At 42.3% G+C, this 23,475-nt stretch overlaps 1 protein-coding gene and 1 long non-coding RNA gene across 2 annotated transcripts in view; one reads left to right on the top strand and one right to left on the bottom strand.

Annotated features, from left to right (window-relative positions):
- Positions 1-20,614, top strand: part of GNAI1 (G protein subunit alpha i1) — a 69,586-nt gene extending 48,972 nt beyond the window's left edge. The window contains exons 6-9 of the mRNA XM_005296971.5: positions 14,453-14,582; positions 15,926-16,079; positions 18,176-18,382; positions 18,504-20,614. Of these exons, the coding sequence (XP_005297028.1) occupies positions 14,453-14,582; positions 15,926-16,079; positions 18,176-18,366 (475 nt within the window). The 3' untranslated portion in view covers positions 18,367-18,382; positions 18,504-20,614. The remainder of the gene's footprint in view (positions 1-14,452; positions 14,583-15,925; positions 16,080-18,175; positions 18,383-18,503) is intronic.
- LOC122174601 (uncharacterized) lies at positions 1,278-15,930 on the bottom strand. Its single transcript, XR_006176671.2, has 3 exons — positions 15,694-15,930; positions 6,945-7,205; positions 1,278-1,736 (listed from the first exon to the last, which is right to left on the bottom strand). It is a non-coding gene; the product is annotated as an uncharacterized LOC122174601 (long non-coding RNA).
- Positions 20,615-23,475: the final 2,861 nt, after the last annotated feature.

Here is a 23,475-nt window from a genome sequence, read left to right as displayed (position 1 = left end):
TGTTGGTGTGGAGTGCTTCTCCCACTGTGAGAGCCTCTTGGCACCATTTCCCATCACCTATGCCGAAGAAAAAACATAAGCAGGTGGCTGAGAGAAGATGTTCCCCGACTCTGAAGAAAGCCAAGCATGGAGAGCACAGCTGAGTGTGGCCACTCCTCTGCCCCCACTCCGAGGTTTCGTTGACTCTGTCCTATACGCAAGCTCTGTTGAGTCCAGTCCCAGATCAACCTTTGGCACCGGAGGGACATTGTGGCACCAGCAGAGTTGTGGTGCCATCAACTCCAGAGGCGTTTGTTGCAGCCAGGGATTTGCTGGTACTTTTGGTACCACTGTCGCTGGCAGTACAAGAATTGGCGATGTCAGTGCCAGTGAGCAGAAGGCAGCATGTTGCCCCAAGCTCCTGTTCGGTACCGTCAAGAGGGAAACTGTCCCTGCTGGTCTCAACTCAGGTCTCCCCGCCTCAGCACCATTCCCTGGCACCGAATGGTACTGCTCCTCTGTGGGTCCTGGAGGAAGGCTCGTCATTTGACTCAGAAGTGGAGTTGTATTCCCAGCCAAGGAACTTTTCCCAGTACCACCCCAGTCAGCCTTATCAGGTTGTGGATCCAGGTGTAGGGCTACCCCCAAGTGCTTGGCGCAGTGGGCACTGGCCTATGTAGATGCAATGGCCATTTTCGAACCCGGGGGATTTTCCCCTGACTCCAGGAGCTCATGCTCAGTGGTCTCAGAGAGGAAAGCACTTCCATCCCATCGAGCAACACCCGATCTGGACTCCAGTACCAAGCCTAGTACCGATCTCAGAACCTAGACCCTCAGGATCGGATCGGTGCAGAAGGAGAAGAGGACCCCCTGCTGGTGCAGGCCTACTCATCGTCCTCCCCAGATGAGGCAGTGTCGGGTGGGCGTGTCACCTCCCCACTATGACTTCAAAGCTCAGCAGGAGCTGTTGAAAAGAGTGGTCTCGAACCTTGGGCTGAAAGTGGAGATAGAGTCCTCCAACAACCTGGCTGATATTTTGAGCGTGGCACCCCCATTGAAGGAGGCATTCCCTCTCAGTGAGGCCATCACGGTACCAGTTAAAGTCCTGTGGCAAACCCCATCCTCCCTGCCTCCCACCTCAGAGCCGAAAAAAAGTATTTTGTTCCCACTCAAGGGTATGATTATTTGTACTCCCATCCCCCTCCCAGGTCCTTGGTGGTCTCGTCGGCTGCCGAGACCACCGAGATGGACAAGGGAGACAAGCAGCAACCCCTGAAGTGAAAGACTCAGACTAGACCTTTTGGTACAAAGGTTTATTCTACGGAGGTCTGCAGCTCCAACCAGCAGGTGGGGTTGTTCGGGAGGTATGACTTTAACGTCTGTGACTAGATGTTAAAATTCAAGGACTCAATTCCCGAGGAGTTCAGGCAGGAGTTCTGTGCTCTGGTAGATGAGTGTAAGTATGTAGCCAGGACTTCCCTGCAGGTTCCCCTGGATGCAAAAGACTGGGCGGCTAGATCCATGGCTTCTACAGTGGTCATGCACAGATGCTCTTGGCTCCAATGGAGGTCGAGCAGTCCATTCAGACCTTCTGTTTGAAGGCGCTTCGCTCTTCTCAGAGCAAACAGATGCAAAGCTCCATGGTCTGAAAGACTCCAAAGCCACCCTCAAGTCTCTGGGTCTTTATGGTGCCTTTGAGGAAACACTTCAGGCCCCAGCACTCCACCTGTTTCTCAGCTCCATCGCCCCATCAGGACCTGCAAAAGAAATGAAGCAGGGGTTTTAGATGCAGGCAGCTGCCCCCATCCGCCTCAGCATCCCTACCTGGGATACTGAGGCCTACCAGCCAAACAGAACTTTTGATGGGATTCCTTAGGGCATTATACCAGTTCCCATGCCACTAGATCACATCCACCTTTAGTTTTCAGACCGCCTGCCCCCCTTCAGCACCTCAGACCACTGTGTGCTGAGCTCTGTGGAAAGGGGTTATATGCTTACATTTATTTCTACTACCACCTCCCACATGTTTTCCTTCTCATGAGCAATTTCTGGCTCAGGAGATACAAGTCTTCCTCTGAGTGGAAGCGAGAGAGGTTCTTCGTGACTTAAGAGGGAAGGGGTTTTACTCTAGTATTTCCTAATTCCACAGGCCAAGGAGGGTCTCCGACTCATTTTAGACCTGTGCCGTTGTAGCGGCTACCCCAAAAAGCTGAAGTTCCACCTGGTCTCCCTGACCGCCATTATCCATTCCCTGGATCCGGGGGACTGGTACACCATCCTCGACTTGAGAGATGATTATTTCCACATCTTGATTTTCCAAGTCCACAGAAGGTTTCTCAGGTTCACACTAAACCAGACTCAATACCAATTTATGATTCTCCTGTTCAGCCTTTCAGCATCCCTGAGGTTTGCATGAAATGCATGGCGGTAGTGTTGGCCTTCCTGAGAAAAAGAGGGCTACAAGTCTTCCTGAACCTCAATGACTGGCTGGTCAAAGGCCGGTCCCAGGCCCAGGTGCAGGCCAGTATCTGCCTCATACAGTCGACCTTTCAGGTGCTAGGCCTGTACAGAGGATAGAGTTTATCACAGAGCAGTGCTTGATTTCTCCCAGGACAGGGCTTTCCTCCCAGAAGCCCACTTCCAAACAATGGTGTCATTAATAGTTTAGCCACATGGCCACGTGCACATACGTAGTGCAGCATGTGAGGCAACGCCTCAGACCCCTTCAGGCTTGACTAGCCTTGGTGTACTCACTAAGTTGCCATCACTTGGACTCAGTGCTCATGGTTCCTGCCCGGTCCTTTCCTCCATCAACTGGTGGGGGGGATCCTCTGTTGGTCCGCTCAGGTGATTCCCTTCAACAGACCCAAGCCCTCATTATCCCTAATTTCGGATGCGTCAGATCTAAGATGAGGGTCTCACCTAGGGCACCTCGGGATGCAGGGCCTGTGGTCCCAGGAGGAGCTTTCCTACATACAAATATCGGTGCTAAGAGCAGTCTGCCTGACCTATCAGGTGTTCTCCCACATCATGAACAGAATGTGCTAGTACTCACTGACTGTATGGAAGCCATGTTCAACTCACCAAGCAGGGAGGAGCTCATCCTCCCCCCCCCCCTTTTTTCCTTCCGCCACCCCCCCAAGTCAGGAAACTATTTGCTTGTGGGAGTTCTGCATAACACACTCAATCCATCTCAAAGCTTTTCACCTTCCAAGAGCCCGCAACAAGCTGGCAGATCACCTTTCCAATCACCATGAGTGGTCCCTGTTGCTCTGACCTAGTAAAGATCATTTTCTATCAGTGGGGGACTCCCCAGTTAGACCTGTTTTTCAATCAGGCAGAATAGGAAATGTCACCCATTCTGCTCCCTGTGAGGCCACAGCCAGGGCTCACTCATGGACGCTTTCCTGCTCTCTTGGACTGGACACTTCCCCCCCCCCTCCCCCACCCCCATTCTTCTAGTGCACAAGGTCCTATTGAAGATCAAGCAAGACAGAGAGTGGGTCATTTTTGTAGCCCCAGCCTAGCCCTGCGAACACTGGTTTGCCATGCTGTTGGGCCTTTTAGTAGCGACTCTGATGCCACTCTCTCCTCCCAGACCTGATATAGCAGGACCACGGTTGAATGCTCCACCCAAACGTCAGCTTCCTTCACCTGACAGCTTGGAAGCTCTATGGCTAAATCCTAAGGAGCTGGCCTGTTTGGAGCAAGTCCACCAGATTCTGCTAGGTAGCAGGAAGCTCTCTACCAGGGCTACATACCTCGCCAAATGGAAGTGTTTTTCCATTTGCTCTTCCCAGCAAGGTCTCTCGCCCATGTGGTCATCTCTGCAGGCCGTTCTGGAGTATTTGCTACATCTGAAACAGCAAGGTCTGGCAATTTCATCAGTTAAAGTACACCTGGCAGCGATTTCTGCATTCCACACCCCGGTGGATGGCAGATCAGTTTTCTCGCTTGAGATGACTGTTTGTTTTCTCAAGAGCCTGGAAAGACTATACCCTCAGATTTGGGAACCCATTCTCCTGTGGGTTCTGAACCTGGTCTTGTCAAAACTCATGGACCCCCTGTTCAAGCTGCTGACAACATGCCCCTTGTCAAACTTTTCCTGGAAGGTGGCCTTTTTGGTGACTATAACTTTAGCCAGGAGATCAGGGCCCTGTACAGCCTTCTTTAAGGACAAGGGACAGCTTTGCTCTCACCTTGCATTCCTCTCAAAGGTGGTTTCGCAATTTCACCGTAATCAGGCTATTTTTCTGCTAGTTTTCTTCCCAAAACTGCACACGAACAGGGAGACGCAACGTCACCGCACATTGGACATTAGATGTACCCTGGCATTCTACATTGAGAGGACAAAAAGTTCCGTAGATCCACACAACTCTTTGTGGCAGTAGCGGACAGGATGAAAGGCCTTCCTATTTCAGCTCAGAGGAATCTCATCCTGGATCACATCATGCATTCACACATGCTACGAGCAGGCAGAGTTCCCACCACTGGCTATAGTGATGGCCCATTCTAAAAGGACACAAGCTTCCTCAGCAGCATTCCTGGCCCAGGTGCCAATCCAGGACATCTGCAGAATGGTGACTTGGTTATTGGTACATATGTTTTCTTGCCACTGTGCCATCACCCAGCAAGCTAGAGATGATTCCATTTTTGGTCAAGCTGTGTTGCGGTCAGCATGTCCATGAACTCCGATCCCACCTCCTATGGTACTGCTTGGAAGTCACCTAACATGGAATGGACATATGCAAGCACTCGAAGAAAAACAGTTTCTAACCTTTCCATAACTTACTCTTAGAGATGTGTTGCATATGCTCCTGCTTTGAGCAGGGCATTGGACTAGATGACCTCCTGAGGTCTCTTCCAACCCTAATCTTCTATGATTCTATGTCCATTCCACGACCCCCTAACCCTCTGTCAGAGTTGGCTGGCAAAAAAGGAACTGAGAGGGTGCAGGTTTGGCTGGGCCCCTTATACTGGCACATGAGCACGCAACACCAGAGAGAGCTAGAGCCGACTCAGTGCGGATCACTGGAAAAAATTTCTGGTGACTTCACAGCACGCACACACCTAATGCGGAATGGGCAACGCCTCTCGAAGAACAGTAGTTCCAGAAAGGTTAGTAACACTTTTTGTTTCAGACAGGTGGTAACAGATGTTTATCTCCCTGTCTGGTCATATGCGTATTAGGTATTGTCTGCCTCACAGTGTATGCCTATTTGCATATTGAGCCTGGTGCTAATCAAGAGATTGCGAAATCAATAAGAGGAAAGCCAAGAAGAAACAGTAAGCAGGGGATGTCCTGTTTATGAATAAGGATAAATGATTGTCTTGATACTTGTTTCTAGGGGTACCAGGAGACACTCTGGTTCATAGAATCATAAAAGATTAGGGTTGGAAGAGACCTCAGGAGGTCATCTAGTCCAACCCCCTGCTCGAAGCAGGACCACCCCCAACTAAATCATCCCAGCCAGGGCTTTGTCAAGCCGGGCCTTAAAAACCCTCTAAGGATGGATCCTTCACTGAGGAGGCAAGCTAACATAAGAACAGCCATACTGGGTCAGACCAAAGGTCCATCTAGCCCAGTGTTCTGTCTTCCAACAGTGGCCAATGCCAGGTGCCCTAGAGGGAGTGAACAGAACAGGTAATCATCAAGTGATCCATCCACTGTCTCCCATTCCCAGTTTCTGGCTAACAGATGCTAGGGACACTATCCCTGACCATCCTGGCTAATAGCCACTGATGGACCTATCCTCCATGAATTTATCTAGTTCTTTTTTGAACCCTGTTATAGTCCTGGCCTTCACAACATCCTCTTGCAAGGAGTTCCACAGGTTGACTGTGCGTTGTATGAAAGAAAAATACTTCCTTTTGTTTGTTTTAAACTTGCTGCCTATTAATTTCACTTGGTGACCCCTAGTTCTTGTGTTATGAGACAGCGTACATAACACTTTTTTATTTACTTTCTCCACACCAGTCATGATTTTATAGACCTCTGTCATATCCCCCCTTAGTCGTCTCTTTTTCAAGCTGAAAAGTCCCAGTCTTATTAATCTCTCCTCATATGGAAACCGTTCCATACCCCATTTTTGTTGTCCTTTTCTGAACCTTTTCCAATTCCAATACATCTTTTTTTGAAATGGGGCGACCACATCTGCATACAGTGTTTAAGATGTGGGGGTACCATGGATTTATATAGAGGCAATATATTTTTTTATTTCTATCCCTTTCTTAATGATTCCCAACATTCCGTTCACTTTTTGGACTGCCACTGCATATTGAGTGGATGTTTTCAGAGAACTATCCACATTGACTCCACGATCTGTTTCTTGAGTGGTAACAGCTAATTTAGACCCCATCAAGCTGACAGTGTTGTGCCTCATGAAAAGAGGTATCAGGTGAAGTGCTGTTAAGCACTATGCTAGACATGAGACTATTTTGTTAATTATCTGTAGGCTCTAAAATGTACATTATTTTATTTTGTATATAACCATGTTTCCAGTATTTCTATTTGCTATCACTTGAATCGCTATTCTTTGTTAAATAAACTTTTATTTGATTTTTCTGTAAATATATCTAAAGGTTAAGCACAGAGATGATCTGAGGTGCAACTGTAAGTTGGGGGAAATACTGTTTCTTTGGAAGCAGCGGATCTGTGAACATTGTGAGTGTCCAATGGAATGGGCTGGACACTCTGGGGAGATGTTTGGGGGTTGGTGTGTGCCTTTGGCTAACCTGTAGAGAGAGAGTAGTTTCTGCGTAGATCTAGAGAGGAGTGCATGTTGCATAGATCAGTGCAGTTGGAGAACTGACTCTGGCAGGCACAGACAGGGTTTCCTCAAACTAAGGGCAGGTGGTAGCAAGGTGCCTCACAACCCTGGGTTCCCTGGGAAGCATCACAGGAAGTCACCCACAGCAAATACCCATAGGGACCAGCACTCAAAGAGGAAATGAAGGTTACTTACCTTATAGTAACTGGAGTTCTTTGACTGCTTGCTCATGTCTGTTCCAATGTAGGTGTGCGTGCACCGTCACCAGAAGTTTTTCCCCTAGTGGTATCCATCGGCTTGACTCTGGTGCCCCCTGGAGTGGCACCCTCATACTGCAGTATATAGGTATGTGACATCCTGCCACACCTTCAGTTCCTTCTTACCGCCTGTGACGGTTGCTGGAACGCTGTTTGTCTCTTGCTTTGCAAGTGATTCTCCTGAGTGGTTTTCTTTATCCTGTAAATAGATTTTTAAATGGCATGTAAATAGTTAGGATTAGAATAAATTAACAAGTAGTTAGATCGCTTAGGGTGCTTAGGGTACTTAGGGCTAGCCTACACTGGCAATGCTTTACGTGCCTTGTGTGGTCGCGGTGCAGCACTGTGAGAGAGCTCTCCCAGCGCTCTAAAAAAAACCACCTCCACAAGGGGCATAGCTCCCAGTGCTGAGAGCTTGGCTTCTAGCGCTTGGGGCACTGTTTACACTGGCGCTTTATAGCGCTGCAACTTGCTGCACTCGGGGGTGTTCTTTCACACCTCTGAGTGAGAAAGTTGCAGCGTTGTTAATTGCCAGTGTAGACAAGCCCTTAGTAGGTTCCTGTCCTGCAGGACTAGTCCTCCTGAGACACTGGAGCATGCCTCGGTCCCATGGCTTCAAACAATGCGTGGCGTGCCACAAGCCCATGCCAGTTAGTGACCTGCATGAAAGCTGAGAGACTGTCATATTCAGGAATGGTGCTGGATTTGTAAAAACTTTAAGCCCAGGACAAAGGAGGAGAGAAAAAACAGACTCAAAATCCTTCTCATGGAGGCAGCACTTTGCCCCTCATCGTAGCGGCAGCCCAATTTGGCAACAAGTACTTCCTCGGTCAGGAGGGAGCAGACATCAAGTTGACCATGGGCATTCCACAGCCGTGGCACAAGGGCTCATCCCATCAGCATGGCCACTGACCCAATGATAAATGCTACTCCTGTGGCCGATGTGGACCCCTTGGATGGTTCAACCATTCCAAGGTTCTCATGCAGGGTGATCCCACTCAGCGCCCTCAAAAGTGAGAGCTCCCCCACTATTCCCCTCAGAAAAGGGTTTGTTTCTGGGTGCCGAGGTGGCTGAAGCACAGGATACCCCTGTGGAGGACCCACCAACAAGAAAGGACATGCAAGGCCTGGTGTCAGTCCAAGCCTCATTGTCGTCTTCCCCCAATAAGGCAGTGGTGGGGATGACCATAGCACCCACTCAAGATGATTAAAAGGCTCACCAAGAACTTTTGCGTCATGTAGCCCAGAACCTGGGGATACAGTTAGAGGAGATCGCAGAGTCAGCCCGTGGCTTAGTGTACATATTAGCACTTTCAGGATCGGCAAAAGTGGCCCTGTCCTTGAATGAGGCCATCTTGCAATTTATGAAGGCTCTGTGGCCACCCCCTGCATCGCTCCAGCTCACAGCGAAGCAGGTGGAAAGAAAGTACTTTTTACCCCCCAAGCGGTTTTAAGTATCTATACACCCATCCCCCTCCAGGATTCCTAGTCATTGCTGCTGCGAACGAATGAGAGACACAAAGGCAGCAAGGCCCATCACCCAAAGTGAGAGAGGCCGGGAAACGGGGTTTATTGGGCAGGAAGGAATATTCAACAGAGGGCCTTCTGCTGAGGATATCAAACCACCAGGGCTGCTGTGATTTTAATTCTAGTCAGTGATGATAACATTTAAGGAACTCTCTTATCTGAATTCGTGGCCCTTATAGAGGAGAGTAAGGCTGTGGTCAAAGCATCCCTTAAGGAGGCCTTGGATCCGGCAGCTAGAACTATGTCCACAGAGATGGTCATGAGACGGAGCTCTTGGCTTAAGATCTCTGGACTGCCCCACGAGGTCCAACAAACAATTCAGGACCTTCCGTTTGAGGGGAATTCCCTCTTTTCCAAACAAACTGACGCTTGGCTTCACAACCTTAAAAAAAGGGCCACTCTAAAGTCGTTGGGCCTTCACCTCAGCCCCAATGCGCAAACAGTACAAGTCCCAACCTATGAGCCGATTTTACCTGCTGCAATACCAGCAGAGACAGGACTTCGGCCGGCGGAGGAACAAGGGCTTCAGGAGGAAGCATGTGCCGCACACCTCCCCAGCCTCTACGTCTGGGCCCGTGAAACAGTTGACAGGTTCTAAGCGGACCTTTTGAGGGTATGCCCAAGGATGGCGTGCCAGATCAGAGCCTGGATCTTACCCCTATGGCAAACTGTATCCTCAAAAGCAGTGATTCCGAAGAGTATTTAAGGGCCGTGGTGGGTACCTGGTTGTATAAGCTGGGAAACATTGAGCAGGAATAGAGCGGTAGTATTACCTCTAAACAGCATTGGTGAAATCGTTATTGGAATGTGTGTCCAGTTCTGGTGTCAACACTTTAAAAAGGATGTTGAAAAATTGGAAAGGGTTCAGAAGAGAGCTGCAAAAATGAGTTAAGGTCTGGAAAACTCACCATTCAGTGAAAGATTTAGGAAGCTCAATCTATTTAATTTATCAAAGGGAAGGTTAAGAGGTGACTTGATCACTTGTTAGTACCTGTAAAGGGCTCTTTATTCTAGCAGACAAGACCAGAGACTGCCTAAGAAGCCTAAAATAGATTAATTCAGGCTATAGATAAACCACACATTTTTAAGTTTGGGTACTTAACTATTGGAACAGCTTATCAAGGGTTGTGGCTTTTCCATCACCTGAAGTCTTAAGTCAAAACTAGATGTCTTTGTAAAATAATATACTTCAGCTCAAACACAGGGTATTGACGTGGAGGAATTTCTGGATGAAATTCTTGGCTTGGTCAGATTAGATGGTTAAAATCATCACTTCTTTGCTTTAATGAATCTGTTCTTACGAGGGGACGCAGATGTCCTTTCAGTTTTTCTCACCTGGCTTTGAGGTGTTTGATGTGTTTCTCTTTCCCCTCCCATATTCTTTAGGTGGATTGAGGGAAGAGCCAAATATACCTTTCTCGCCCCCCCCCCCCCCCCACACACACACACACACTCTTCCCAGCCCCAGGTCTCGCGAAGCTTCTGCTGCTCTTTGAGGAAACTGGCTGCTCTAAGGCTCCTATGGTAATACAAATAAATAGGCACTTTGGCTGCTCCATCTGCCTCACTCCTTGCTGACATACAAACATACCTTAGTAGGAATATGTGGCTTCCCTCCAGTGTAAATGTGAGGGGAAAGAAATGGTCAAATCCAGAATTACAGTTTTGAAGACCAAAATTGGGCTCTTATTCGCTCTTGATGTGTTAGTAAAAAATATTTTTAAAAGAATGGAGTCCAGCTGCATTTTAACTTAACAAACATTTTTTAAATCCTTGCTAGGCCAGCCAGTCTTTTGAAAATGAGGATGCTGTTTATTAGTGATTTATCACTAAAAATTTTGTCCTTGGATAAATGATGCCGTTTCCATTGAATTCAGTGAAGTTATTCTACGTGTATCTGAAGGTAGAAATAGACCTTGAACATCAATTTTCAAGTTGGTCTGGATGATTGTGACTTTGCTAAGGTCACATGCAAATCTTATTAATTGAATGGCTTATCAAAGAAATGTAACTTTTCATTTAAAGTCTGTGGTAGAGTTCTTAGATCAATTTTAACTTACATTTTTAAAATAGTTTAGATTTTGTTTTACAAGTAGATTACTAACCTTGCCCCTAATTCCAGCCTGTAAACTCTTGTGGTTTTACAGTCACACTTTTTAAAAGTGTTTCTCTCCTCTGTTGCTATATGAAAGGCTCACACAAATAAGGGGGAAATATGACTAGCTACCTGACTCTGCAGAGGAAACAAACTGACTAGACTACTGTCAAAGGCACACAATAAAGTGTAATGAAATAAATAAATCTGCTATGTGATCTTAGGTGTTAATTGAAGCAATAGTAAATACAATATGTTGGCAGAAGTGTGCGGGTTTTGTTTTTAAGTTGACTTTCCTCTTAAAATAGTATGTTCTATTTAGTTTCCATTTTTGGACTTTGAAAAAGAAATCATAAATCAGTTCTTTCAGTCTGCTTTAAAGCTTAGAAGTTGTTTTGGAACTGGAGATAAGTTTTTCTTGCTTTATGTACACTGAATTGGCTTGTAATGAGAAGAGCAATAAACTTAGTATTGATTCACTATAGAGTAGCATTTGTTACAAAAATATATTTACTAGATAATTGTGATTCTTGTGCACTAGCTGCACTTCTGTTCTAAATATCTAAACCGTTGTGTCTGTTCCCATATAAAAAAAAAAACATCAGTATTTATATTGATAGAAATGCATGGTACGATATGACAAATCCAAGTTTTAAGACTTTACTACATTGGAAATTTATTTCATTTCTGTACTTTAGAAGGTTTTAAGTATATTGAATTGTTTTTGTTCAACCATGAAAAAATGTAGCTGTTGCGGCAGATGGAAATGAATCCTCTCCCCTCTGTCTCCCGAATTCTGTGTGAAATTTACTTATCCAGTGCTAAAATTAAAAAAGCCACACTATTGAATATCTAGCCCAGGGGTAGGCAACCTATGGCACACGTGCCAAAGGTGGCACGCAAGCTGATTTTCAGTGGCACTCACACTACCCGGGTCCTGGCCACTGATCCGGGAGGCTCTGCATTTTAATTTAATTTTAAATGAAGCTTCTTAAACATTTTAAAAACCTTATTTACTTTACATACAACAATAGTTTAGTTATATATTATAGACTTATAGAAAGAAACCGTCTAAAAACGTTAAAATGTATTACTGGCAAGCAAAACGTTAAATTAGAGTGAATGAATGAAGACTCAGCACACCACTTCTGAAAGGTTGCTGACCCCGATCTAGCCTAAGGTGTAGAGTGATAAGCAAACTGATTAGCAAAGCCAGGGAATTTGAAGCCCCTGGGAGTGACAGTAGTACAAATTGTGAGTTATTGACCCCTAGTTATCAGTTCTGTTTGTTCCTCAGTAAGCTGAAGATCTGGCTTTCAAATTTCTGACATCTTGTTAGATTCCTTATTCATACTTTTTGTAGATTTTTTTTAACTTGTTTTTACTCTTCTTGACCTTTACTTTGGATGTAAATGTGTCATCCAGCTAGGCTGTGCCTAATTGGTTGCCTGATTGCTTCCTTTTTTAAAAAAGGCTAGAACTCCATAAAATTTAGAGTTTGTGGGCAGAACATCACAAGGGTTAAACTGTAGTAGTTAAAAAGGAGTGTGGGAAGTCATTAGGATTTTAGGGGGAGAGTTGTTGTTTTTGTTTGTTTGTTTGTTTTTAAACAAGCAGTAGTGGATTTATAGACATGAGGAATCAGTAAAAATAACTTGCTTCTGAGCAGAATTTTTTAGATGCAAATGGACAGGGACAAGTTTTGAAGAGAGACATATTTTAATATATCAGGGTTCATAAATAAATAACCACATAACATTGTAGAATTCTAGCTTATTGTACTCTTTATCCTTCCATCCCTCCTGGTTTTTTCATGTCTACATTTTAAAAAAAGGTTCTCTGAGGTAGGGCAACATTTCTTCATTGTCTGTAAAGCACCTAATGTGCTTCTGAGCACTGAATAAATCTAAAATAGTAGCAGCAAGTTTTTTATCCCCTTTTGATAAGCTGTATCTCAGAGGTTAAGCTGGTTCTTTTTGGATTTTACTTATCGTATCTGTTTAAAACCTTAAATTTTAATTTTGCAGAAATACAGCAAAGCAATTTTCTTTCTATGCAGTTTTTGATAGGTCTTTTATAATTTCTCAACAAACTTGATTGTGAAGCTTTGTTTTGGTGCAAATAACTCCATGTATATCAAACATGGCAAAGACAATTTCCAAAGTAAAGATTAAATTGTAATGATGAATATTTAAATTGCAGTGTTGAATACTTTCAGGGCCTTTAGAGCAGTGGTTCTTAACCATGGGACCAGGACCCCCTTGGGGGCCACGAGCAGGTTTGTTGGGGGTCTCCAAGAAGGACCAGCATTAGACTCGCTGGGGCCCAGGGCAAAAGCCGAAGCCCCACCGCATCGGGCTGAAGCCTGAGCAATGTAGCTTTGTGGGGGCCCCTGTGGCATGGCGCCCCAGGCAATTGCCCTGCTTGCTGGCCCTGGCTTTTATATGCAGAAAACCAGATATCGTGGCACAGGTGGGCCATGGAGGTTTTTATAGCATGTTGCGGGGGGGGCTCAGAAAGAAAAAGGTTGAGAACCTCTGCTTTAGAACATGTTTACACAGCCCACGACATCCAGAGCCTTCCATACTAGGTCAATAGACTTAGATAGTGGGGCTTGCACTAGTGGTCTAAAAATAGCTATGTAGATAGCGCTTTGAAGTTGCAGCTTGAGCTTTGAAGTCCACTCCACTCTAGGCTTCAGAGCCCAAATTCCAGCCTGAGCTGCAACTTCAGATTGCTTTTAGGAGTCCTCAGCTAACACAAGCTTTGAATTGTGAGGAAACTGAGGGAGAGTTGTGGCCACTTTGCCCTTTATGCCTTGTACAGTGGTATCAGGAGGTCCCAGGCCTCGATGCATGATCTCAAAGAACAGTGCTATTCAAAAACTCAGATCTCCCACCCATAAGGTGCATGCCCGCCAACAGAGGAATCCACGCTGACTAAACTAAATCTTGAACATCTCTTGGGTACTGAAATGCTTACCTCAGCTTATATATTAGAGTTCTTTAAAGATCAACCCGATCAGCTATAGGAAAGAGAACTGGATTTTTCTGTTTTAAACACTAGCAACTGATGTGTTTGCCAAACCCCAGCTGTATGTCTGTGCATGAGTCAAAATCCAACTTGATTTCTAGGCTGAATTTGAAAAGCTGAAAGTTAGAAAAATTATAGTTTGAGTGATAAACCGTGTGACTTGGATTTAGCAATGTTGAAACAGTGAAAATAAAAACCGGAAATGTAATTTTTACTCAATTTTCAGAGTATTATCCAAGTGTTTTTATAAAACTTCCCCCCCAAAGCAGTGAAACACATAATTATTCTGTGCTCCTGAATGTACAGAATTTTGCACCCTAGCTCAGAGAGTATTTGTCTAAGAAAACACATTTGTTCATGGTCTATTGTATTTTTAGTGATCGCATTTTTTTCACTAAGCCAAATAAGTTGAAAAGCTCTTCATTCAAGTACATGTATAATAAAACTAAATCCAGGTGCATATTTTGCAGTGTTTTGACATCTTGCAGCCATAAACAGTTGCAGAGAAACTGTGTAGTACGGATCACGTTTACTTCTGCAGGGCATTTTATTTGCTTTAGTTTCAAAGTAATTTTTGCTAGAAAGTAATGCAAATTATTGTATTGAAGAGATTTTTAAGGCTTTATTAAAATTAATTTTCAACACTAGGCTATTACTCTAAAACTTTCTCTAAAAATGCCCTTTCGCCATAAAATTGTGTGATCAGACTAGTACAGTCTGCTCTTTAATTTTATGTATAGTATTCAGAAGGCTGGAATTTTAACACTATATTTTATTTTTCTGTTTTGCAGAATGTTTGATGTGGGAGGCCAGAGATCAGAGCGGAAGAAATGGATTCATTGTTTTGAGGGAGTTACAGCAATAATCTTTTGTGTAGCGCTCAGTGATTATGACTTGGTCCTAGCAGAAGATGAGGAAATGGCAAGTAAACTAATCTTGAAGGAAGGGGGAGAAGAGGAAATAAAAATTAAATGATCCTGAAAGAAGTTAAACCCTTTATGAAAAGTGTTTGTGTCCTCTGTTTTCACAAGGAAGTAATTTCCACTTGCAAGTGTCCCGGTGGACAGTAGAAATGGTGAAGAAAATGCCATCTCTTTGAATATCACTGGCATAAGAAAATATCTAGAAAGAAATTCTTAATGAATACTTTTGTTTACAGGTAGCTCTTTTCCATGTTCCAAAAGACATTCTATTTTTAAATTAGGTAACAGAGGTGAACACTTGTTTTAAATTGCATAGTAGGGGGTTGTTAAGACAAATTTTGGTGATTCAAACAATTTTTAGTGGAAAACCGTATGGCTTATTTAGACCACCACTTTGTCTTTTCCCTGTGTTTTCTTTCTTTTTTTTTTACCTAGTTTCAAGTCCTTCAATCTTCCTTTCTAGATGTCTTTCTCTGATAATTTTCCCTGCATTTGCTGGTCTCCTCTAGCTATGTCTTCGTTTCTTTGGTTTTTCTTTCCGGCAACTCTTCTTTTCTCTTCTTTCAGGATCAGACTCCCCTAGCGAAAACAGACACAAACTAGCACCACTCTTTATTCATGGAGCTGACAAGAGTGATCCTAATCTGTGTTGCTCTCTAGCTGGCTTAATAAGTAAAGTACTTCTGTGGTGCTGACTCTCCTGTAGACTGTAATTTGGGGGGTAAGGAAGTAGCCTTCAAGTCAAGCCTAGGCAAATTGTGTCCTGGGTGGGTGGTAGTCTACTGATGTAAACAATTAAAAGCATGGCAGAGGCTATATGCATGACTGGAAAATGTTTGTGAGTAAAGCACTTTTTTATTTGATCTTCTGGTAACACTGGAGTACTTGACTATCTGGCAGGGCTGCCATATTTGATTTTTTTAACTTCTTTAAGAGGCGTTATACAGTAATCAATATCCACTTAAAGGTCACTGGCTTCCCTGGAATTCTTTTTCTTTATGACATTTGCAGCTATATGTGGAAGAGTGACACTAAACTGTGCAATTGTTAGACATTCAATATTCAAAACTACAGTCATAAGTAAATGAAAAAATAAATAATTTACTCACCTGAACGCCGCCACAATTATTATAGGAAATTGTGCTTTGATTATTTTGTTCTCTGTTTCATACAGCATTAGGGTAAGGTTCTGGGATTCAATATCCAAAAAGGCTTTTACAGGAGATTTTATTACTCGATTAGAAGAGTTTCACCATATCAAACACGTATATGTTTCCTGATTTCATTACTATTGAAAAGGATAATGGAGGGTAGGCTGAAGTATCTTCTTTTCAATTGCAGAATCGGATGCATGAAAGCATGAAATTGTTTGACAGCATCTGCAACAATAAATGGTTTACAGACACTTCTATTATTCTTTTCCTAAACAAGAAGGATCTCTTTGAAGAAAAAATCAAAAGGAGTCCTCTCACTATTTGCTACCCTGAATATGCAGGTATTCTGCTACTTACGTGGGAAGTCAAGTCACTTTAGTTATGGAGTCTTATTACTGGTTTTATGATGCATGAACCAGTAAGAAACAGTTTAATCTGGAATCAAAGTTGCGTCTGTAGCTAGTAGTTAGGGGTGATCGTTTTTTAGTTGTAAATTGAGCCAATTTCACATGAAACTTCACTATGCCACTTTTAGTCACTTTAAAGTATGTGCCAAATCCTTCTCTCCTTACTTACATGAGTAGTCCCAGCTGAGTCAATAGAACAATGAATATGAGTAAGCCTAAGAGAATTTAGCCTTATAACTGCTCATTGTAGAACAGGAATGCTCCTGTTAGACCAGTACTCACTATCTCTGGGCTGCGAGCATTGACAGCCTGAAAAATCACAACCAGGTCTAAACATATTCCAAAATATAGTTGACTGAAGCTCAAAGATACGAAAAACTGTACATATAAGGGGAGAGAACTGTCCCAAACTTGTAACCGCTTGCAACTCTGATAGTCTTTCCAACATAGATGTATTGTAAGATGATGGTTTGAGGACATAGTTGGACAATTACTAACATTAAACAAGAATTTAAAATATTTAACTAATCAAAAGTATTGTTACGTTCATGGTTTATTGAAAGCTGATGTCAAACATCTTTTCAAATACATGGAATGTTTGGAAACACTGGGGGAGAATCCACACAAATATTTGGTTCATTGTTCAGTATTTAAAGTGTTTAAACGTTCTTTGTGGTGAGATCCTTTCCAATTTATTCTGCTTAGGCTCTTCCTGTACTCCATTTTGTTCCAAATCGTAGGATTTTCTCCTAAAGATGTTTAGGGCATTTAGATTTTTTTAAACACATTGGAAGGAAAAACATGATATGCAAGAATTCTTTAGGAAGAGAGGATGATGTAATTCAGCAGTGGTCTGTATTTAGATTTCTACTACCTATTGGTAGATTTATACAATTATATGAAATTCTATCATTCTGTTGTGCAGAGAATACTTACTTGAAAAAAGTAATTAAAACTGGGAGAAAAGAGGGAATAGGCCAAATACAAATTTAGGTAGGTGGAGATGGAAGAAAGCCCCATGGAAAAGAAAAGTGAGTGTAAACAAAAATAGATGGAATGGGGGAAGGTTTTTTGTTTTGTTTTGCTTCCCTCAGTATTTATTTTCCTTAGTGTTTAATCTGAAAACATGAACAAACAATTCCATGGAAACAAAACCATCATTTCTATTTGCAGAGCAGTTATAGCTCTTTAATAACCTGATCGACCTCCCATTGAGGTCAAGGGTAAAACTTCCAAGTAAATGGGAGTTGGATTGAGTCCATAGCCTTATATATAGATAGATAGATATATGATAGATAGCTAGATAGATAAAAATTAAAGCATTAATAATCCAGTATGTTTTACCACCAGCAAGTTTTATACTTAAAACAGGAGTACTTGTGGCACCTTAGAGACTAACAAATTTATTAGAGCATAAGCTTTCGTGGACTACAGCCCACTTCTTGTAGTCCATGAAAGCTTATGCTCTAATAAATTTGTTAGTCTCTAAGGTGCCACAAGTACTCCTGTTCTTCTTTTTGCGGATACAGACTAACACGGCTGTTACTCTGATACTTAAAACAGTAGTTGTGAGGTTACTTAAAACTGCATACAATTGTTCCATTTTTTTAAAGAAACTGTCCAGCAGTTTTAAAAAAAATAAATAGTTCATGGCTTCCTTCAAAGTGTATAGTATTCATTGCTGCTTAGGCCTTGTCTACGCTACAGGGGGAGATCAATCTAAGTTACGCAACTTCAGCTACGCGAATAACATAGCTGAAGTCGACGTATTTAGATCTACTTACCGCGGGGTCCACACTATGCGATGTTGACTGGAGACGCTTTCCCATTGACTCCCCTTACGCTTCTCGTTCAGGTGGAGTACAGGAGTCGACGGAAGAGCAATCGACGGTCAATTTAGCGGGTCCTCACTAGACCCACTAAATCAACCGCCAGTGCATCAGTCGTCGCATGTCGAACCCCCAGTAAGTGTAGACAAGCCCTTAGTCTAAAATTTAGTGTTTATTGATCAACTTTTTCCCTTCCTTCAGGATCCAACACTTATGAAGAGGCAGCTGCATACATCCAGTGTCAATTTGAAGATCTGAACAAGAGAAAGGACACAAAGGAAATCTATACTCACTTCACATGTGCCACAGATACCAAGAATGTGCAGTTTGTTTTTGATGCTGTAACTGATGTCATCATAAAAAATAACCTAAAAGACTGTGGCCTCTTCTAAGGCTTAGCATTCAATGGTAATTGTGTTCCTTGACCAGAATGAGAAATAGAACTTTTCATCATTTTGTATGTGTCTCGGTAATATAAAGCATTTGTACATGTACATAGGAATCTAATTCTCTTGATCTTTATTTTTAGATTTGAAGAATGACTTCACAAACTCCTAACCTGATGAGGTTTCAAGAAGAAAGAAGTACAAAACAATTTGTGCTGAATAACAGACCAGTACTGTACTTGCCTGTTTTAACAGCTTTATTTATGTTTGTCTTGTAAATTTAAGTAATTAAATATTAGGTAACAATGAAAAGTATCTTGATTGTATGTATGCTTGTAATTGTAGGAATGTTATTTGTATGAACATTGAACAGAATATTTTAATAACTTGATTTGTGTTCCAAAGTTTTCACGTTTTATGAGAGTGCTCTTAAGGAGAGTAAATTTTTTATTTTTTTTTTGCCTTTGGATTATTTAAACATCTTATAAAATTTAATTTTTGTTTCGTCTTAAATATGCATGCTGACTTATTAGGTTTTGTTTGCATAACCAAGTGTTATAGGCTTCTTGGTAGTCTAAAATAATCTTATGCTTGCTCAGCTTTAAAGGGACACTGTGAATTCAAGTTTGTCCCTAACCTTTAGGTTTTGAAAAAGCTCTTAAAAATTTCAAGGCTAATAAAAGTTTTCTTTGATTTATTAGAATTCCAGTGGAAACAAGTGATTACAAATAAACTTTTGCTTGCAATCTTTTCAGCCCAAACATTACAACACTGAGAAACTGAAACTGGATTAGTTAATTTTCATTGCCAAGCTGATGGAAATGTAAAAAGAAATTATTAGGAGCAATAACAGAGATTACATTTTTAAAATGTATTTTGTCTATTTATCTTCTTTCTCCTGTGAGTGACAAAACTCTCCTTGCTCTTGTAAAAGCCAGTGGCAAAACTTGAGAACAAGAAGACTTGTTTTCTTTTCATTCCATGGATTTAGAATCTGGCTCCTAATGTGTTGCTATTAATTGTAGGTAAGAAAACTAGTTCTACAAATTGATAGTCATGAAAACATCAGACACTACCAAAAAGCAATGCACAGTGGTATTAAATATAGTACAGATATTTTCTGTTGCAAATATAAAGAAAATCTTCACTATCTCTGATCTCCGTATGAGGTAATTATTTGCTAATGTTGACTTTTAATGGTGTACACTTGTGTGATTTTTTTTTTTAAATTGACAGTGTCCCTTTAAATAATATTGCATAGAATTTCTTTTCAGTTAATTTTACCTTTCATTGTATTATTTACTATGTAAGGGGTATATTGTGCATTGCCTTATGGGTAGTGCCAAAACTGATTTTTATACATTTGAAACTGAAATAAGCTTTTATTTTGTAAATAAGTTCTTAGATGGTTGTCCTGAGCATTTTGGTCACCTAAGAAATGTAATCACAACAAATTTAGAAATATTACTTTCTACAATTGTTGGAACATTGTTTGTAACTACCGTACTACTTTGTCCAAGACGAGAACACCTCTGAAACTGTTGCTAGTTTTCCATATTTTCTTACAGATTCATATGCTTAGAAGTGTTCATTCTAAATGTCTAACTAGAGTTATTTTAAAGTATTAACTCATTTTTGGTTGTGTGTATTCTTTAAGGCTGTCAAATGGCCTTGAAATAGTTTTTATCTCAGCTCTTTTCATTCTTGGAATTTTCCATTATTTGCTATGGAATTTCTAAATGTTTTCAAATGAGAGGTTAAAACAAAGGAGCAGTAATATTAATTTATTAATGATGGAGGTTGTTGAAAATGTTCACACAGAACAAGCTCTTTTATTTAGTAATTATGGTAAACAGTTTACATCTTGGACTGCTTTGATTTGTGCATTATGCTGCAGTCACAACTGATTTTATGTAACATTGAAATATTTTGTGACTATTTAACTTGTTGTCTTTGTACTTAATGTAAAAAAAAAAATTGGAATTAATCAAAAATTACTGAAAATTTGTCTAAATTCTTTGTGCCTTGCCTAAGAGAAATGTTTTTCATTAAATTTACTGATGGAAGACGTGCTGCATCCACTTTGTGAAGATAGTGAATAAAAATGAAAAGAAATGAAATTGGGAGTAAATTCACGAGTGTATGTAAGTAAAATAAAAATGAGCACACATTGATGACCATTACCGATGGATTCCTGAATTTTATCCTGTATAATTTACTAACATCCTAATAAAATTGAGATTTTTTTTAAAAAGATGAAGTATAATTCTTTCCTGAAATATATACACTGGTTTTTGTCCTGTGCTAAACAAGTGCATTGAAAATATATCTGCTCATGAGTTCTTCCATTCCAGACTGATGGACTTTCCTCTTTTGACTTGAGTTGGCAGCTGGACAAATTTCCATGAAGACTCTCCTTGCCGCCGCCTCCCCCCTCGCTCCCCCCCCCCCCCCCCGCCCTCCCCTGGAACTGATATTGGTTCTATGGTGGGAATCTCACAGGTCTGGCTTACATTTATGGAATGGTGTATACAAAATAAGCTGTTCTTTTTCATGCATTTTAAAGCCTAAAGGGACCGTTATGAAGATCTAGCCTGAGCTGTATAACACAAACCATGGTATTTCACGAATAATTACTACATCAAGTTCATAACTTCTGGTTGATCTAGAGCATATCTTTTAGAAAGTCATCCAATCTGAAATACTTCAAATGTTGGAGAATCCTCCAATCCCATGAGCTTTATCTTCCAGCCTATTGGAGGGTGTTTATGCCTTGTCAAATATAAAGAACTATCTACTAACAAATTGTCTCCCTATAATCTCATTAATGCTTTATACACAGGTCATGTCACCTCACTTCTTGGTACTTCCCTAATCATACATCCAAAGACAGTGCTAGCCCTCGTAGCCATAGCATCATGCGGGAAGCATGTATGCAGATAGTTAATTATCATGACATCTGTCACTTTATAAGAACAGCCATACTGGGTCAGATCAAAGGTCCATCTAGCCCAGTAGCCTGTCTTCTGACAGTGGCCAATGCTAGGTGCCCCAGAGGGAATGAACAGAACAGGTAATCATCAAGTGGCCCATTCCCAGCTTCTGGCAAACAGGCTAGGGACACTTTCAGAGTTGCTGCTTTCCAGAATAGAGTCAAAATTACACCAATTTGTGACACCAACACCAAAATGTGTGTGAGCCACCAAAATGACATCAACTTGTGATACCAACACCTTTGACAACTGAAATTGTAGCTTCCCTCTAATACAGAACAAAGAACTTCATTAGATCAGAAAAGTGGTATCCTTGAAGTTACTGGATCTGGCTGCCTTTTTCTCTCTGCTTCACTGTAACGCTACAGCCTAGAAACTTCCTCAGTCCACCTCTTATCCAGCTCCCTGCGACAGTTTTAAAGAAACAGCACACCTCTTCTCTGTCTTGTGTGTGTTTTACATTTCACCATAAATGACCAATTTATTAAGATTTTTAATGGAACCAGAGACATGCCTAGTGATACTAAGGGTACTCTATCCCAACATTAACTACCTCTTATATGAGGTTGTTTGCATGTGTATGATTTATCAATTATGGCTATAGCCCCTAGAAATAAATAATCTAGCCAATTTAAAATCTACAAGAATACTGAGATAAGGTTTTTGTGCTTTTGAAAGGTTCAGCATCTTTTGCTAAGAGTACAAAGAATCACAGAGATAAACTTGCAAGGTGTGAATCTGTTGGGCTCCACACCAGATAAAAGCCTATCATATATGACTTGGAAGTATCTTCTTTGAGCATTTGTCCACATGGATATCACTGTAGGTGTGTGAGCCAAGAAGTGTCCATTGGGGCTATGCATGCATCCTGCTTACCCTCACACCCCCTACAGCAAGGGTAAAAAGGACAGAGCAGCCTCAACCACCAGGTCCTTTTCATTACCCATGGTAGCGAGTCAGAGCCCAGGGTGGCCTCCAGCTTCCCCATAGTTCTTAGATTTAGAATTAGTTTTGATAAGTTTTATTTTTTTTCTTTTGAATATCAGTCTGATGGCTGAGACTAGGTTTCTGGGCTTTAAAATATGCCCTGCCTGCAAGATATCTATGCTTGCCAATGATGCACATACAAAATGTTTTGTTTAGGGGAGTCTCCTATCTGTGTGTGCCATTTGTAATTTTTTCTGAGCTCCCACAAAGGTGTCATCATGCCCATTAATGTTATTTCTAATGGAAAGTTCATTGTGTAGTGTAGATTCTGAGGTTCCCCCTCAAAAGCAGTCTGCTCCGGCTTCAAAAACAGTTTCAAAGTGTCGACTATCTTGGGTGGCTGGCATTACTTCCTTGGCATCATTGGCATTGGTACCACATCCTGATAAGAATTCTGAGACCTCAGTGTTGGTACCAGTCACAATTCCATCGCCATCAGTACTGTTACCTATGTCCACCAAGGCTGCTTTTATATACCATTACTCTGGAACCAGAATCCACTTTTCTGGATGTCTCTCCTGTATCTGTGCTATCCCAGTCTCTGCTGATACCAGAGCCCTGAGTACCGAAGATGAAAATTTCTCTACATCCAACCTATACAGTACTGTGATGGGGTATACTTGCCCCACACGGGAGATGAAGGGGTTAAACCAGTACTCTTGGCAGTGGAAGCCACGCCCCCTCACCCCTACTGGGTATGCTCCAACTGCTGCAGTATAAAAGGGAGCAACTCAGCTCAGTCTGGGCTGACTGTTGAGGAGGAGGGATGCACCTCTTCGGCTCCAGCAGAGAAGCAGCCGGAAGCCCAGGCCACAAGAGTGGGGGACGCTGAGACCTAGACAGGCACCTGGGTACCGGCAGATGTCCCAGGGAGATTGCAGCTGCCAAGGGCCGTGCCACCCAAGGGGCCTGGAGAGTCTGAGAACACCCAGACTTCCACTGCAGGAGTCCAGGTAGGAAGTAGCCCAAGGAGGGACTAGCCATTGTCCCTGCGTCAGTCTGTGTGTTGTGGGCAGATTCCCCACCGTCTTTGTGGTGAACCCCTTCGCCACTACCAGGGCCCAGGGCTGGAACCTAGTGGAGATGGGAGGGTCTGGGTACCCCTACCCAGCCACCCCCTTCTATTGACTCTGGC

This window comes from Chrysemys picta, chromosome 1 (genome assembly GCF_011386835.1).
Source record: "Chrysemys picta bellii isolate R12L10 chromosome 1, ASM1138683v2, whole genome shotgun sequence".
Classification (NCBI taxonomy): Eukaryota; Metazoa; Chordata; order Testudines; family Emydidae; genus Chrysemys; species Chrysemys picta.
The sequence above is the reverse complement of the archived record's forward strand: the minus strand, read 5'-3'. Positions and strand labels throughout refer to the sequence as shown.